This window comes from Vigna radiata, chromosome 7, assembly GCF_000741045.1.
Source record: "Vigna radiata var. radiata cultivar VC1973A chromosome 7, Vradiata_ver6, whole genome shotgun sequence".
Taxonomy (NCBI): domain Eukaryota; kingdom Viridiplantae; phylum Streptophyta; class Magnoliopsida; order Fabales; family Fabaceae; genus Vigna; species Vigna radiata.
Genome location: NC_028357.1, coordinates 54,957,386 through 54,972,027, shown reverse-complemented (window position 1 = coordinate 54,972,027; position 14,642 = coordinate 54,957,386). Strand labels below are relative to the sequence as shown.

Here is a 14,642-nt window from a genome sequence, read left to right as displayed (position 1 = left end):
ATATATATATATATATATATATATATATATATAAATATCTATCTATACATATATATCTATATAAACACACACACGACTATATATATATACTATATATAAATAAGGGAAGGAATGTGTTATTATGCAGTGTTTTGTGGAAACTGAATGAGTATTAAGGAAGAGAGGTTTTCCAGAGTGTGAGTGAGAGAGGGTACTTGTCTGATATGCAATTCAATCAATTTCTGTTTCTGATTTAGTTGCGCTATCCTTCTTTGTTAAGCAGGTAAGGAAGAAAAGGGGATATTAATATATTATATTTCATCAAAACAAAATGAACAGAAAAAAGGGATATTATGTTATTATTATGTGGATATTCCTCTCAACATGTCTCTGTTATCATTTTCCTTTTAACAACTTCGTACCAGGTGAATGTCCATTTTAGGAGCTTTTCTAATTCTGAAATCCAATATAAAATCTATAGATATCTAATAAAATATATGATATAAATCATACTATTAATTTATAATGAAGATATTAGTGTGAATGATTATTTTTAATTATTGATTTCTCTTTATAAAAAAAAATATTGAAATTTGGTTTGGAGATAGTGATGGATGAGAATGGAAGATACAACTAATTATTATTTTTTAAAAAAAATACACAGATTAATGATGATAGTATGATTCAGTGGAAAGATTATATATTTTATTTTGTTATGTCGAATGAATACGATTTTCATGGAAAAATAATTAATGTGCTGATTTTGATTTATTGAGAATAATATAACTAATTTAATGTTTTGTGTTTATTTATTTATTTAAATATTTTTTATAAGAAATATAAGAGTTAAATATGTTTTTAATCCTATACTTTGGGATGATTTTGGTTTTAGTCTCTCTTTCAAACTAAGTTACAATTTAGTCATTCAATTTTAGAAAACTTTGGTTTTAGTCATTTTTATCAAATTTTTTTAATTTTATTTACTGTTTGAAGCACTAAAACTAGAACTAGAGTTTTTTAAAGTTGAAGGACTAAATTGTACCTTAATTTGAAAAAGAGACTAAAACCAAAATCGTCCCCAAAGTATAGGGACTAAAAACATATTTAACCCTAAATATAAATATTTTCTGAAGTATATTTTTTGTTATGAAGTTGGGTATCTCACTTTTATTTTTTTAATAATTTTTTATTTAATAATAGATAATTGATAGATTTTGAAATGTCATTGAGAGGTTAAAATTAATAGTGAATATTTCATTTGAAAATATATTTTACTATAAAATGGTGATATTTTATGTTAACATTTGTGTAATATCTTCTTTGTTATGGAAACTCTCAATTATAAAAATACAAGCACGACAATATATGAATAAAAAAATTAAATGACTAAAAATATTACTTTAACTTTACACAGTTGATTTGTTTTAGGAAAATAGTTTCTGATTTATTATCAAATTCTTTGTACCATAATAACAAAATAATTTATGATTTATTATCAAATTAATTAAAAATATATTTTAAAAACAAAATAGTCTTAATAAATTTACAACAAGATATTGTTTATATGTTTATAAATTAAAATAAACATTTTTTTTTCAAAACGAATTTCACATTACCTCACTCAATCAATTTGAGAATTTAGCCATTACGTGAATATTTATAACAATCCAAACCCTTATTCGTAGGAATAATGATTCTCTCACGTTTGGTAATTCCTGAATTTTTATTTTCCAAACAATCGTTATTATTGTTTTAATAATCACGTCTCATTTTAAAGACAAATGAAAAAAGGTTACTTCATATTCTCATTATTTATTTTCTTGTAATTTAAATACTTCTTAAAATATCCATATTGTAAAAAACAAAAATACGAGAACAAGGAGTAAATATTTTAAAATAACTTGAGAACTCATCTTCTTATAAGCATTTCTAGAATACAAAATATCAGTTTTTCATTTTACCTTTTTTTTTTCAGAAATACCCTACTCTGTTTTGTTTTTTTTTAATGAAAAATAATTAGTTGACACATCTGATTTTTTTACATTTGACATTGTCCTTTTTTATTTTTATTTTTTTATTTTAAAAAATATAAAATTTTACATTTTTATAACTATTTTATTCTTATATTCTATGTGAAATGAATGCAAAATGTGTCATGTATCATATTTTTTTTTATTAGTGCCATTATCTTTCACATTTTTATATTATACTATTCATTTTCATTAATACTATAATAATACACACGACCTTGATATATTACGGTACATTTATTTTTCATATTACATTGTCCACTTAACCACTAAAAAATAATGTAATTTAAATAACCGATGCATATAGAAAAATACAAAAATAAAAATTATATAGAGATAATTAATTTTAGAAATAAAAAATGAAAATTTATCGAAATATAAATACAAATAAAATATATATGTGTAAGAATTGTGTTCCCTGAAGTATAGGTCTACAGATTTGAGCGAAAGGGCAAGATATGTGGTGAGACCAACAACGTGGCGTGCATGCATGCATGCATTGCCAGTGATTTGTGTTTGTGTGAGAGAGATAGAAGCTTCATCTCTTTGAACATGAACACCACATGGTTTTGGTGCTGAACCAACACAGAATGGGGCACAAAGAAAAAGCTAAAGAGCGAAAAGATAAGAGGTTGCAGGAGATTTCTCTTCTCAGGACAATTCCTTATGCTGATCACCAGAGGTTCCTTTTCTTTTCGTTTCCTTCTTCTCTCAAATCTCATAATCCTCATGATTGAATTATACAGTTTTTTATTTAATCAATTTATCATCACGCTTTTGTAGTTTACAATGAATGATGAAATGTGATATTCAAACTTGTATTAAGATTCGTAATAGATTAACGTACACCGTTGGTGTATCATGATTAAACTCTACTTTTAACAAACAGTTTTGTTGTGTATTGACCTTGATTTTTGGATCAAAGTTGAATGGAGAATCCGTGATTCATGGAAATAGAGATCCTACTCTTTTTCCGCCTGTGTTTAATCTTGTGCTTATGAATAGATGGTGGTCGAAGGAAACAATTGCCGTGGTTACCGGAGGAAACAGAGGAATTGGGTTCGAGATCTCTAGACAACTTGCTGATCATGGAGTAACTGTGATACTGACATCAAGAGATGCTAGTGTTGGAGTTGAATCAATTAAGGTCTTGCAAGAGGGTGGTCTGCAAGATGTGGCATGCCATCAGCTTGATCTTCTCGACCCTTCTTCCATCAGCGAATTCGGTGACTGGTTGAAGGAAAATTACGGTGGCTTGGACATTCTGGTAAGCTTCTATGACATGAATATGCAACTGAATCTGTGCCAAATTGTTGGAAACTTAGATTTGGTCAAGGTATCATGAAATTGAATTGAAAGGATACCTCAAGGAGTTACATGAAAACATAAAGACTATATAGTTTTTTTTTTTTTAGTTTAGTCTCCATATAAAATCAGCATTCAATGTAGCAGTAGCAGATGCCCTTATTATGTTTGTAATTATGCCGTAATATCATTTTTCTGCAGGTAAATAACGCTGGTGTGAATTTCAACTTTGGGTCTAATAATTCCGTTGAACATGCTAATTTGGTCATTGAAACAAATTATTTTGGCACCAAGCGTATGATCGAAGCCATGATTCCACTGATGAAGCCATCCTCTGCTGGTGGACGCATCGTAAATGTGAGCTCGCGTCTTGGTCGACTAAACGGCAAACGCAATGTAAGTAAACAATGTGTTGCATGTTCTGTAAAAGGTTTTTTATACGTATAATGAATTAGATAGCAATGGTAAAAGTTAAGAAAGTGGTAGGTGATTATGTAAAAGATGAGTCTAAGTTGGTGGAGTTAACACACACTGCAGAGATTGGAGAATGAAGAATTGAGGGAGAAACTAAGTAATATTGAAACACTTACAGAGGAGCTAATTGATGATATGGTAGCAACTTTTCTGAAACAAGTGGAAGATGGAACTTGGGAATCAGGAGGGTGGCCTCCAACTTTCACAGACTACTCGATGTCAAAACTAGCAGTGAATGCATACACAAGGTTCATGGCACACAAGCTTTCTGAGAGACCAGATGGTGAAAAGATTTTTATCAACAGCTACTGCCCTGGTTGGGTGAAAACTGCTCTCACTGGTTATGCAGGAAGCGTGTCAGTTGAGGATGGTGCTGATTCTGGAGTCTGGCTTTCCCTTCTTCCTGATCAAGCTATTACAGGCAAGTTCTTTGCAGAGAGACGGGAAATTAACTTTTAAGCACTTAGTTCAACAATCAGATTCAGACCATCTTCACAGAATTGAAGGAAATCTGCATGTTTGTCATTGTCAATGTCATGTCACATACAAAAGCAGTATTACTCTAAGTCATTTTGTTTTAGTGACTAGTTCATCATTCTAGATATTTGATGTTTCTTCACTGATCAGTGATCACTGATGCTTAAGGAAAAGGAAGTTACTACATGTTTGTTACTTCAACTATGCTATCTTTACTTTTCTCATATCATAAGATACTAATTTTGTCAAACATTTGTCATGTTACAGACTAGTTTTACTTCCCAGCTCTTGTTACTTTATCTTCTTCTTTCAATCTGACTAGTTATGTCTCACCTAATTAATTAATAAATCGATTTTACTAAATGTTTGTAGCATTTCAATGAATAAATAAAAAAATGTTACAATGTTAACATATATTTCAATAAAATTATACTATTTATTATAATAACTTTTTAATATCACACACACTATCTAAATTATTTACTTTATTTATTAATTATATACTTTAACTTTAAATAAAAATAAGACTAGAAATTGTAATTATAATGATTTAAAAGCATATTTTTTTATCTTTCTATCTATGTATAAAATTTTAAAAATCATAATCATAATTATAATTATATCCAACGCCAGGAATAATCAGACATTATCAGATTGTTGAAGTAGAAAATTTAAAAAAAGAAAAAAGAGTGGTGAAGATGTGTTTGTTTGTTTAAACCTTTTAGGAAAAAAAAAAGATGTTTCTAATAGAATAATCTCGATCTTTCACATGTTTGGGCAAATTTGTTTTAAAGAGAAACACAAATTGAAAAAAAAAAAGACTTTCTACCTAAAAATCACGTATGATAGAAGAAAGGAAGGTTTAAATCCTTTATTGGTTCCTAAGCTAGGTTCGTTTCCGTTTTTAAAAATGTATCAAATCAGTCCTTGATAACACTTGAATAACAAATCACTTAATTAAAAAATATTGAATACCTAATTATGAAAACTTGTGATTTATTCATGAGGACTGATTTGATATATTTTACATAAGGACTAAAGGTTGACATTTTTAAAAGCGGAGAGTAAACTGAACATCAGGGACAAAAAAGAGTTTAAACCAAGTAAGAATTTTTAAAAAATAATTAAAAGTTTATTTTAATATTATAATAATCATGACCCTAATTTTTTTTTGAAGAATGTTAAATGCCAAAAGAGTTAACAAGTACTTTTAACTAAAAGAGGTATTTATTTTACCTTAAACAATTACTTAAAAATAAATAACTTTTTAACACTATCATAGTTATCAAAAATAAAAATAAAAAATCAGAGAAAAGCTAAAAGAGAAATTTTTAAAAAATTGCTTTGATCTTTTATATTTTATCACTTTTACTTCTTGTTGACAGACGAAAAACAGTAGGAAGTGTTAAGAGAGATGCGTTCGGTTTTCGATGTGGGATGTGGAGGAAAGAGAGCCACGGTAGCAGCAGCAGCAGAAAGGTTCCACCTTTGCATAAACCTGCCTAAGGTACCCACAAGCAACGCAACAACCCAATCCTTCTCATGGCTTCTTTGCGTATCACAAGATTCCTAACCAACCTTCTCAACTCCTCGTCTTTCCCAAAATCTCAGAACCCCTTTCCTACAACCCTTTTCTCGCTTCGCCCTTTCACATCCCACGCTCCCAACGATCCTCACTCTCAATCTCTGAATATCGATCTTTCCAACGAAGAAAGCAAAAGACGCTTGTTCAACAGGTTCTCCTTCTCAATCTTCCGGTCCTTTTTTTTGTTCGTTCTTAAATGATATTAAAAGTGATGTTTTAATGAATGATTATCCTTTTTTTTTGGCAATTTCCTTAGGCTATTGTATAGAAGCAAGCAGCGAGGGTTCCTGGAACTCGATTTGGTGCTTGGGAAATGGGTGGAGGACAATATTCACTCATTGGATGAAAATCGCATTCGAGCTCTCGTTCATGTTCTTGACTTGGTACTTTCTTTTCCACTTTATATATTATTATTATTATTATTATTTCGATTGGATTGCCATATTTCAATTAAAACCATCGTAGTCATCATCATGTGGCGTGATCATTATTAACACTGGCTAATCAAACTGCTTAGCTTTATTTTGGTGTTCACTGATAGATTTTGTGAAAATTACGAGGGGTCTTAATTCATTCCACTTGGATCAGATGAACAATTATATTTCTAGCAGTTAGACTGTTACTGGAGGCTTGTCAAACGACATGTTGCTAACACTCCATTAATTTCTTCAAATTTTTTCCTTTTTATTTGTTGTTTTCGTATAATTCCTAGTAGCTGCGTTTTTTCATTTCCGGAATTGGAAGAGAGAACTCTATTGCTGCTATGTTGAATAGAAAAGTCTCACATGTTTTGTTGAGGGATATTTTCATGGGAATGATATTTATGCATAGAAATAAAAAATCACAAAATATCCGTAAAAATTTAATCAATGACATAATCCATTGAAGTTTATGAGATTTGGAGTACATTATATTTTTTTAGTCTTTTGAAATATCAATTGGATACCACTGATTTTGTTGTCATCTAAAACACATCTTGATAGTTTTGATTGAATACCCTAGTACTTTTTTATGTTTGAAAGTTTCTGATTAAATACCACCAGCCATTTTGTTTTGTAAGTTTTTTACATCTTTTGAAATTCCAATAGAATACACCCTTACAATAATATAGGGTATAGTTACATGCTTATCTATTAAGTAGAACCTATCTTGACAACATGATCGTAGGCGTTTTAGGAGAAACTATTAAATGGTCCTTGCTAACTTTCATATGATACATTATCAAGTGTTACTTATTCTTTCTTGTAAACAGTAAAATTTAAGTATGTGTTATATGAACATTGGTGGCACCATAGAGAGGTGGTGGTCCTGGACACCTATTTCTCATGTTTTATGCATTTATTGGGGGCTTTATCCTCTTCATATGAGAAAATGGCTTTCAGTCAAATAATTACGATTATGCAAAGGCTGATGAATTTTTTCAATGTATGGATTCTTTATTTGATTCGGGTTAGTTTTCTTGTTAATCTTTGATGTGTCCCCTCTAAGAGAGCGTTTTTATGTGTGGAAAATTTAAATGGAAGTGTGGCTTCTTATAGTACAATAGAGGATGGAGTGGTGATTCTCTCATCTTGATAATTTGTGAGATTCTTCTAAAAGAAGTTGGAGAGGAAAGATTAATTTATCACCTTTGAAACTTAACTTTTTTATTTATACACTTTTATGAGCAAATTAGATCTTGAATCTGTAAATGAGAAGGAAGGTTAATGATAAATGTAGTTTGTTTGATGCTTTTGTTCTGATAAAGAATGGAAATGCGATAACAACTTGTTGCTCATGTTTGGGAGGCACATACGTTGATTTTGAGTCTGTGTCACCGGGGTCACCTCAAAATCATGTTTCTGTTTTACAGGAGAATCCAGATTTATGGCAGTGGATATCTGGGCAAGAGCAACCCCCGGAATCAATCAGCACAAACCCAGTGAGTCTTATTTTGTCATTTAAATGATGAAATTCCAATTTGGTTAGTTGGTTAGATTTTTGTTATTCTTTGGGGTATGAATTCTCATGCCTGTCGTTTGTTGCTCAGGTCTTTACTGCAGTGCGAGAAGGAGTTATGAAAAATCTTGAGAGTCATTCTGCTCCTGAAACAAGAGCAACACCTGGCCAACCATGGGTAAGAGGCTGGGATGATATCAAGAAATTTCGGGGTGGTCCCATTACTGGGAACCAGTAGCTTCGGAATCAATGAATAGACACATTATTTACCGTATTTTATACTACTATTTACGGTTATGTAACTGCAAAATAAAGCTATATGGTAGCTACTAGAGAACAGTGAAAGGGATGAAAACTAATGGATTGTGGTTGACTTTCTGGAAGCTTGATATAGCTGATGAGTGATTTATACTGTGGTTCGAAATGCTTGATTATGGATTTTCCGTTCTAATTGTGTGTCTTTGTTCGACATTTTTTGAACTCCTTCATCCTTTTCGTATGTCAATGTTACTATCTGAATATTGAATTGGTTTGCTCTATTGAGAACAAAAAGGCAAATGAGCTACACTGATAAAAGAGCGGTGTCGTTGCTACAACTTCGGTTTCTTTAATTTGAGGTTGTTCCTTGACACGGCCCAGATGATAGCAAATACAGTTGGGAAATTTGAAAGCTAAAAGTAAAGATGCAAAACTTGTTTTAATTTGAAGATTCTGAGACACTTTTTACGAGTTATGAGATTAACTTTAGGATTAGAAATGTAGTTAGTTAAAATATCATCGGCGAAACATAAACAAAAATTTCATGGAATCAAATCTATTTAATTCTACTGTGATCAACAAATTTTGGATATTTTGACGTAATTTAGTGGAAAAAGGTTATTTTTACTTAATAATAATATTTTTTTTATTCAAAAGCACTTTGTTTTAAATTAAGGAACTAAACATCCATTTCCATTTTTATAGTTATGTATTGACTCGTTCAATTATTCAGGTAAACGATTATAATATATAACTTTTTTATTTTTATTTTTATCTTTTTTCACTGACTCCACAATGGTCAATGTCACACCACATTCCTTATCTTCTTTCCCTTCACGCTTGCCCTGTATTTGCAATGGCCTCTGCAACGGAAGCCATTAACGTCTTCTTCTTATTTCTCTTTCTTCAACATTTCTTATTCACAACAGCGAATGACTCAATTCCGGTGCCAGCTGATTGGCCGCACCAGTTTCACTCGGTTCTGTTCATAAACCGAAGCGGCGATCTCCAGAAGACGGACTTATGGTACGACTGGCCCAATGGCCGCAACTTCAACATCATTCAACACCAGCTCGGCGTTCTCACCTACGACCTCGAATGGGACAATGGAACCTCCTTCTACTACACGCTCCAACCTTTCGACGAAACCTGCAAAATCATCCACTTCGACGTTGGCATTCTCCGCCCTAACTGGCTCCACGGCGCTAACTACCTCGGCCAAGAGCATGCCGACAACTTCCTCTGCAACGTCTGGGAGAAAGTCGACTTCATCACCTACTACGAGGATGTCCTCACCCGAAGACCCGTCAAGTGGATCTTCTTCTCCGGTTAGTCAACTGTATACCTTTTTTCTTCATTTGCACGATTCCTCGTAATTCTCTATCAGATGCTGTCACACACTAAATGACCTCAGTCATTTGCTGCTAAGTTATGTTTGAAAGAAAATTTATCATAACGAGAGAGAAAAATAAGAAGGAAAAAATCGATCAGCTCATCAGTGAACTAAAATTAGCTTATTGATTAATTAAAAATCAGATTTTGGTATAAATTAGTTCGTAAACAAGTTAATTTAGATAATGGAGAAACTGATTTCATTTTTATTTTTTTTTTAATTTGTTTGAAGTGTTTGCTTAGAAATTTCTCTAACCATTCATGCTACTACTTTTCTGCAATATCGTTATTCTTAGCTATTTATGTTTTTGGGTCTTTAATTTATAAATGAGTAATAAATGTTGCGTGGATATTGGTATGGTGGATGCAGGGATGGTTGCTCATGTGATGACATTTGAGGTAGGTGCAGTGCTTGAGGATGAACATTGGCAGGCTCCTGTGTACTGTTTTAATGAGATCAAGAACGAGACATCGTACAAAACGAATGCGGTGGTCTTAGAATCAGAAGATGCTGTTCCTGGTGGTTCTTCTCATGGAATGTTAATGAGAGAGATGTCACATTCTGCTTATGCTAAGTAATCGTGAGTGAGAATGGAGTTTGCACTTTATCTTTTGCAGCACATACAATAATTTCTTGAAATAATTTAGACTGTCTTCGATTAATTCTAGAGACAAGTGCGTAGTCTTCCACCTACATGGTGATAATTCGTGGTTTGAATTCCTGTTAAACAATGCTTCGACATTCAGCATCCAATACACTGCCGTAAACAAAACCATTTCCGAAAGAACATTGCCCAGGAAACCTAAAACAATGTATTATTTTTACGTTTTGTTATATTTTAGATTCCTTATTTAGTAAGAAAGACATGTCTCTGTTCCAACATGGCTTCATATCATTCCAACTTAATTTTAATCTCTCCCATCTCTGGTTCTAGATACGATTGGCCCTTTTAGATGTGTAGGTTAGGTTTGGCCTTTCTTACATTTACTTTGTCTATAATCCCAACTTAAGTCCAACCCTCCCAGATGAATAGTCTAATCTATCTACAATGTGCTCTATGTTCGATCCTTGATGTAGTGTTACTTGTCCTTAATTTGGTTGGTCTTAGATTTCAACATTTTAATGCAGTTTTGCCATTACTTAGTCTTCTCATATGTGTAGGGTTTGTCTCTAATAAAAAATGCAGTCTGTCATTCTTTGATGAATTCTATCCATTTGGTCTCTACTTTCAGATACAATCTGTTCTTTTTTTAGTTTATTTTCTTAGTTGTTAGTTGCAACATGCAAAAGTTCAGTGAGAAGAAATTTTATAGTATGTAAAATATTGAAGGGGCAAAAATGTAAGAGCGATTGGACAGATTCCAATATTTAAAATGTGCAAGAGTTTGTGATGTCAGGGAAACAAAGAGGTACAAAATCGAAAATCCATCTCTTTTTGCTCAGTTTTAAATTCTTGTTTCCTTTGCCTTTGATCACATTTTGTTGCGGAAAAAAGAAACTGTTTCACATTTGACAACTCATCCAGGAATAAAATATCATAAAAAAAACTTTTGTATTTTTAAAAAGCTGAAAAGTATGATAGTATCAAATGAAAAGGAATGTAAAAAAAATAAAATTAGGTATTAAAAAATCATCATTTGTGTAGTTCTTTTTGCAATCTATTTTAGCCGTGTGTTGGCTTTCTTTATTTCAAATTCGTCCAATTATAGTAAGGATAAAAACCTCAAAGAAACAACACGGAAAACTTTATACAGTAAATCAGGAACTTGATCAAGATAGTTGTTAGAAACAACACGGAAATCTTGACACCATTTTCTTAGAAATCTCTAGACATTGTTGAAAATACAAAATTTTGCAAGATGATTCTTATCAGGTTAATGGCACAAAGTAAATAAATCAATTCTCCCCTCTATTAACAACATTGCATTGCATCCTTGACCCGCCAGGGTTGATAGATATGAACATTTTTCTCTCTAAAAATAATTGTATAATTTATTGTATGGTCATTCTGACAGAATGAATAACAGAAAAGGAAGGCATAAACTGCAATCACACATTCATTCAGCCTAGTATTGGCTATTCAGATAGAAATATAATCCAGCAAGCACAGCAATTCCCACGACAACTGCAATAGGTAGTGCTTTCCTGGTGCAAAATTTATTGCATGATGTTAATGCCAAAATAATGGTGGAGGTATAATGACAGACATAGAAACAAATAAAGATTTACCCAATTGCTTCGTCTTTCTGTAGTTCAGCTTTTCTTGCTTTTCTAACATCTGTGCTATTGGCATCTTTACTGACAGCTGGTGCATATGGCCTAAATCTTCGTTTTGGAGCACCACAAACTGCAAAAAACTATTTATTTATGGCAATCGTATGCACTTTTACCAACTTCTTTCCACTCGTTTTTGTCTGCTTCTATTAATTTTTACCAAGAGCCGGCTAACCGTTAACCATTCCATAAACACATTTTTCCATCTCTTCAGAAGTGTGTTTGGTTCAAGCATTTTTTTAAATTGATTTGGAAAATGGTTCAAATAGACTTTGAAGTTGTGTAATTTATATTTTAGTATTTTATTCCAAAACCAACTTGATCGTAAAATAAGTAAAAAAACATCTATAAAAAAAGAAAATAATATTTTGACAATGATCTATATACAACATTTTGATACAACATTTTCTTATTGATTTATTATTTATTTTTCAATGTGCTGACCTACTTTAAAAACACAATGAGAAAATGACATGTGTGCGGTTTCAAAATGTTATCAAACAAATAACATATTATTATCCATAAAAAAAAGTTGTTTCATTGCAAAACCAATTTTAGACATGGGATTAATTTCTAAACACAAAGAAATATATAAATATTTACCTAACACTGTGTTTGGTAGTATTTCAACATGATTCTCTATCATTCAATATCAATCTAAAACACTAACATTTCAATTTACAAAGAGGCTAACTCATTGAGGTATCAAGTGATTAATCTTAGTTTCCAATTGCAAAACAAGATTCTTTTTAGTGGACAATGTTAATTGTTAGTGGAGTTGAACTCATAATCTCTTCCTCTCTCTTTATAATCCACTTAATCAATTTTATATCTCCTAAGTATTAGTGGAAGGAGCTAAACCGCATCCTTTGTCACCCTCCCTTCCAACTTTATCACTAAGCAGTCTTATATTTCAATTTCGAAACAAGATTGAACTTATTTTGGTGCACTGTCTATATTTTATAATATTTAGAAGAAAAAATTGAGTTTATCTATACATGATCTTAATGAATAAAAGAATGTATTAATATGATAAAATCTTATTGAATTATGATATACTATAACTTAAACTATTTTTTTAATATTTCATTTACAAAACTCGCGTATGAAGAATGGATATGAACAAGATAAAATGGCTCTTGTGAATAAGGTTATATTCGGATTGAAGTTGGAAAGTACTTCGGAAATTTCAATGCAGAAAAACATGCTTCAAGACATCAAATCAAAATGATAAAAAGAAAAAGAAATTATTGCTTCTAAAATACAAATAAATAAAAAATGTCTTGTATGCATATTCATCCAAATTTTTTCATATAATTTCTCCAAATCATTAATTTTCACAGAGAAGTGATTTTTTTTTTCTCTATCTAGTAAGTCATAAGCTTGTGCACACCACACGTACCCAAAAATTGTTGTAAGATACAGTTGTGAGTGGCTAGTAAGGGGAAAGAAGTTTGGGAAGAAAAACATGGAAGGAGCAATTACCAGGGCAGAAATAGCTATCAGCCAACTTTTCAAAGGGAGTTCTGTCATTGTAAATATACCTGCATCAATCAAAAACAATAACATTACCAAAACCATATAATTGCTACATCAAACAACAACAAAATTTATATCAATCATCGCATATCTCTCAGTATTATATTGAAAACGCGGAAAAGAAAAAAAAATGAAGGCTGACCCGCAATCGCGACAGATATAGGCCTGTTTGGAAGCGACGCGCATGGAAATCCTGGGTGGTGCTGAAGTGAGGTGGCGGTGATTGGGATGAAGATGAAGGTTGAGTGAACCGGCGAAGAATGAGGACTTGAGAGCAAAAGGGTTGACGGAGGGTCTTCTCAGGCCACCATTCACGGTGGGGATGCAGTGAAGACTTGGTGCCTGCAATGCCATTTTTGCTCTCTGAGGCCTCGCTGTGTTGTTGAGTTGAGGATCACAGAAAGAAAGAACGAAAGAAAGAGAGAGAAGAAGAAGAAGATAAGAGAAGAAAGAAAGAGAATGGTCGTGGAAAGAAAGAAGGAGGATGTGCAAACGTGGCAAACTCGTTATTTTAAGTTTGGGGAAAATAAACATTTCTACTTTTTATTTATTTATAATGAATAAGAATATATCTGTACAACTTAAATAATATTAAATATTAAATAATGACTATACAAATGTTATCTATTTTAAAAAGATAAAATATAAACTAAGTAATAGAAATGTCAAAATAACTTCTAACATCTGACTAAATATAACTCGAATTGGGTTGAAAAAAAGAATTTCTTTTAAATAGAGGACAAATTAAATCCATCGTGTAATTATGTATAAAAAGATAGGCTTATTTTTTAGAGTAAAGTTGGAATTATAGAGTTCAAATGAAGATGGAATACTAGTTACAATTAAATATGATTGTTCTTTTATTCAAGAAATAAATATTTCTTTGTTAAAATATTTTCAATAAATTACACACTAGTGGTTTGAAAAGAAATAAAAAATTACCATTGGCTTCAAAAGAAATAAAAAATCACCATAAACATTTCTTTGTTAAAAATACATTTTTTAAAGTTTAATATCAAAGTGAAACTATACGTTTAATTAACAAAACAACGAATGTTGGTAGAATAAATTTTAACGAATTTTAAATTTAATTTAATCTTATAAAATAAAATTTATATTGTTTTATATACTTTAAACTGATGTTATTCGATGTCGAATTTTTAAAATTTGGCTTCATCTTCAACGCAATGTATCATAGTGTTAAAATTTGGCTTATAAGTTAAGATCTTAATATTTTAATGATTTTTTTAATAACTTTTTAATAATAGAACATATATTATTATCTTATTAATCTATTTAAATTTATTTTTAAAAATATATTTGAAACTAATTAATCACAAATTATCATGTATGTGTTATAAAAAAGTTATTAAAACAACTTTTTTTCTAT

General features: G+C 31.1%; 4 protein-coding genes across 4 annotated transcripts; 3 read left to right on the top strand and 1 right to left on the bottom strand.

The window, feature by feature from the left end:
* The first annotated feature begins 2,457 nt into the window (after positions 1–2,457).
* LOC106768075 (carbonyl reductase [NADPH] 1) lies at positions 2,458–4,544 on the top strand. Its single transcript, XM_014653040.2, has 4 exons — positions 2,458–2,691; positions 3,015–3,276; positions 3,516–3,710; positions 3,852–4,544. Exons 1-4 carry the CDS (start codon positions 2,573–2,575, stop codon positions 4,245–4,247), a joined length of 972 nt encoding a protein of 323 aa, XP_014508526.2. The 5' UTR covers positions 2,458–2,572; the 3' UTR covers positions 4,248–4,544.
* Positions 4,545–5,651: 1,107 nt separating this feature from the next.
* On the top strand, positions 5,652–8,242 carry LOC106765789 (succinate dehydrogenase assembly factor 2, mitochondrial). Its single transcript, XM_014650527.2, has 4 exons — positions 5,652–6,001; positions 6,107–6,233; positions 7,703–7,771; positions 7,880–8,242. The coding sequence occupies exons 1-4, from the start codon at positions 5,808–5,810 to the stop codon at positions 8,024–8,026; spliced, it is 537 nt and encodes a 178-aa protein (XP_014506013.1). The 5' UTR covers positions 5,652–5,807; the 3' UTR covers positions 8,027–8,242.
* Positions 8,243–8,826: 584 nt separating this feature from the next.
* LOC106767055 (uncharacterized protein At4g14100) lies at positions 8,827–10,187 on the top strand. The gene is made up of 2 exons (XM_014651876.2): positions 8,827–9,374; positions 9,809–10,187. The coding sequence occupies exons 1-2, from the start codon at positions 8,849–8,851 to the stop codon at positions 10,015–10,017; spliced, it is 735 nt and encodes a 244-aa protein (XP_014507362.1). The 5' UTR covers positions 8,827–8,848; the 3' UTR covers positions 10,018–10,187.
* A 1,140-nt stretch (positions 10,188–11,327) lies between these two features.
* On the bottom strand, positions 11,328–13,748 carry LOC106768301. The gene is made up of 4 exons (XM_014653364.2): positions 13,395–13,748; positions 13,199–13,257; positions 11,669–11,786; positions 11,328–11,584 (listed from the first exon to the last, which is right to left on the bottom strand). Exons 1-4 carry the CDS (start codon positions 13,604–13,606, stop codon positions 11,506–11,508), a joined length of 468 nt encoding a protein of 155 aa, XP_014508850.1. The 5' UTR covers positions 13,607–13,748; the 3' UTR covers positions 11,328–11,505.
* Between the last annotated feature and the right edge of the window lie 894 nt (positions 13,749–14,642).

Coding starts and splice junctions, on each gene's coding strand:
- LOC106768075 (XM_014653040.2), top strand. CDS start 2,573: ATGGTTTTGGTGCTGAACCAACACAGAATGGGGCACAAAGAAAAAGCT. Junction 2,692..3,014: donor CCTTATGCTGATCACCAGAG/GTTCCTTTTCTT, acceptor GCTTATGAATAG/ATGGTGGTCGAAGGAAACAA. Junction 3,711..3,851: donor GACTAAACGGCAAACGCAAT/GTAAGTAAACAA, acceptor CACACACTGCAG/AGATTGGAGAATGAAGAATT.
- LOC106765789 (XM_014650527.2), top strand. CDS start 5,808: ATGGCTTCTTTGCGTATCACAAGATTCCTAACCAACCTTCTCAACTCC. Junction 6,002..6,106: donor AAAAGACGCTTGTTCAACAG/GTTCTCCTTCTC, acceptor CAATTTCCTTAG/GCTATTGTATAGAAGCAAGC. Junction 7,772..7,879: donor AATCAATCAGCACAAACCCA/GTGAGTCTTATT, acceptor TTTGTTGCTCAG/GTCTTTACTGCAGTGCGAGA.
- LOC106767055 (XM_014651876.2), top strand. CDS start 8,849: ATGTCACACCACATTCCTTATCTTCTTTCCCTTCACGCTTGCCCTGTA. Junction 9,375..9,808: donor CAAGTGGATCTTCTTCTCCG/GTTAGTCAACTG, acceptor TGGTGGATGCAG/GGATGGTTGCTCATGTGATG.
- LOC106768301 (XM_014653364.2), bottom strand. CDS start 13,606: ATGGCATTGCAGGCACCAAGTCTTCACTGCATCCCCACCGTGAATGGT. Junction 13,258..13,394: donor TATATCTGTCGCGATTGCGG/GTCAGCCTTCAT, acceptor TGATTGATGCAG/GTATATTTACAATGACAGAA. Junction 11,585..11,668: donor CAGAAAGACGAAGCAATTGG/GTAAATCTTTAT, acceptor ATTTTGCACCAG/GAAAGCACTACCTATTGCAG.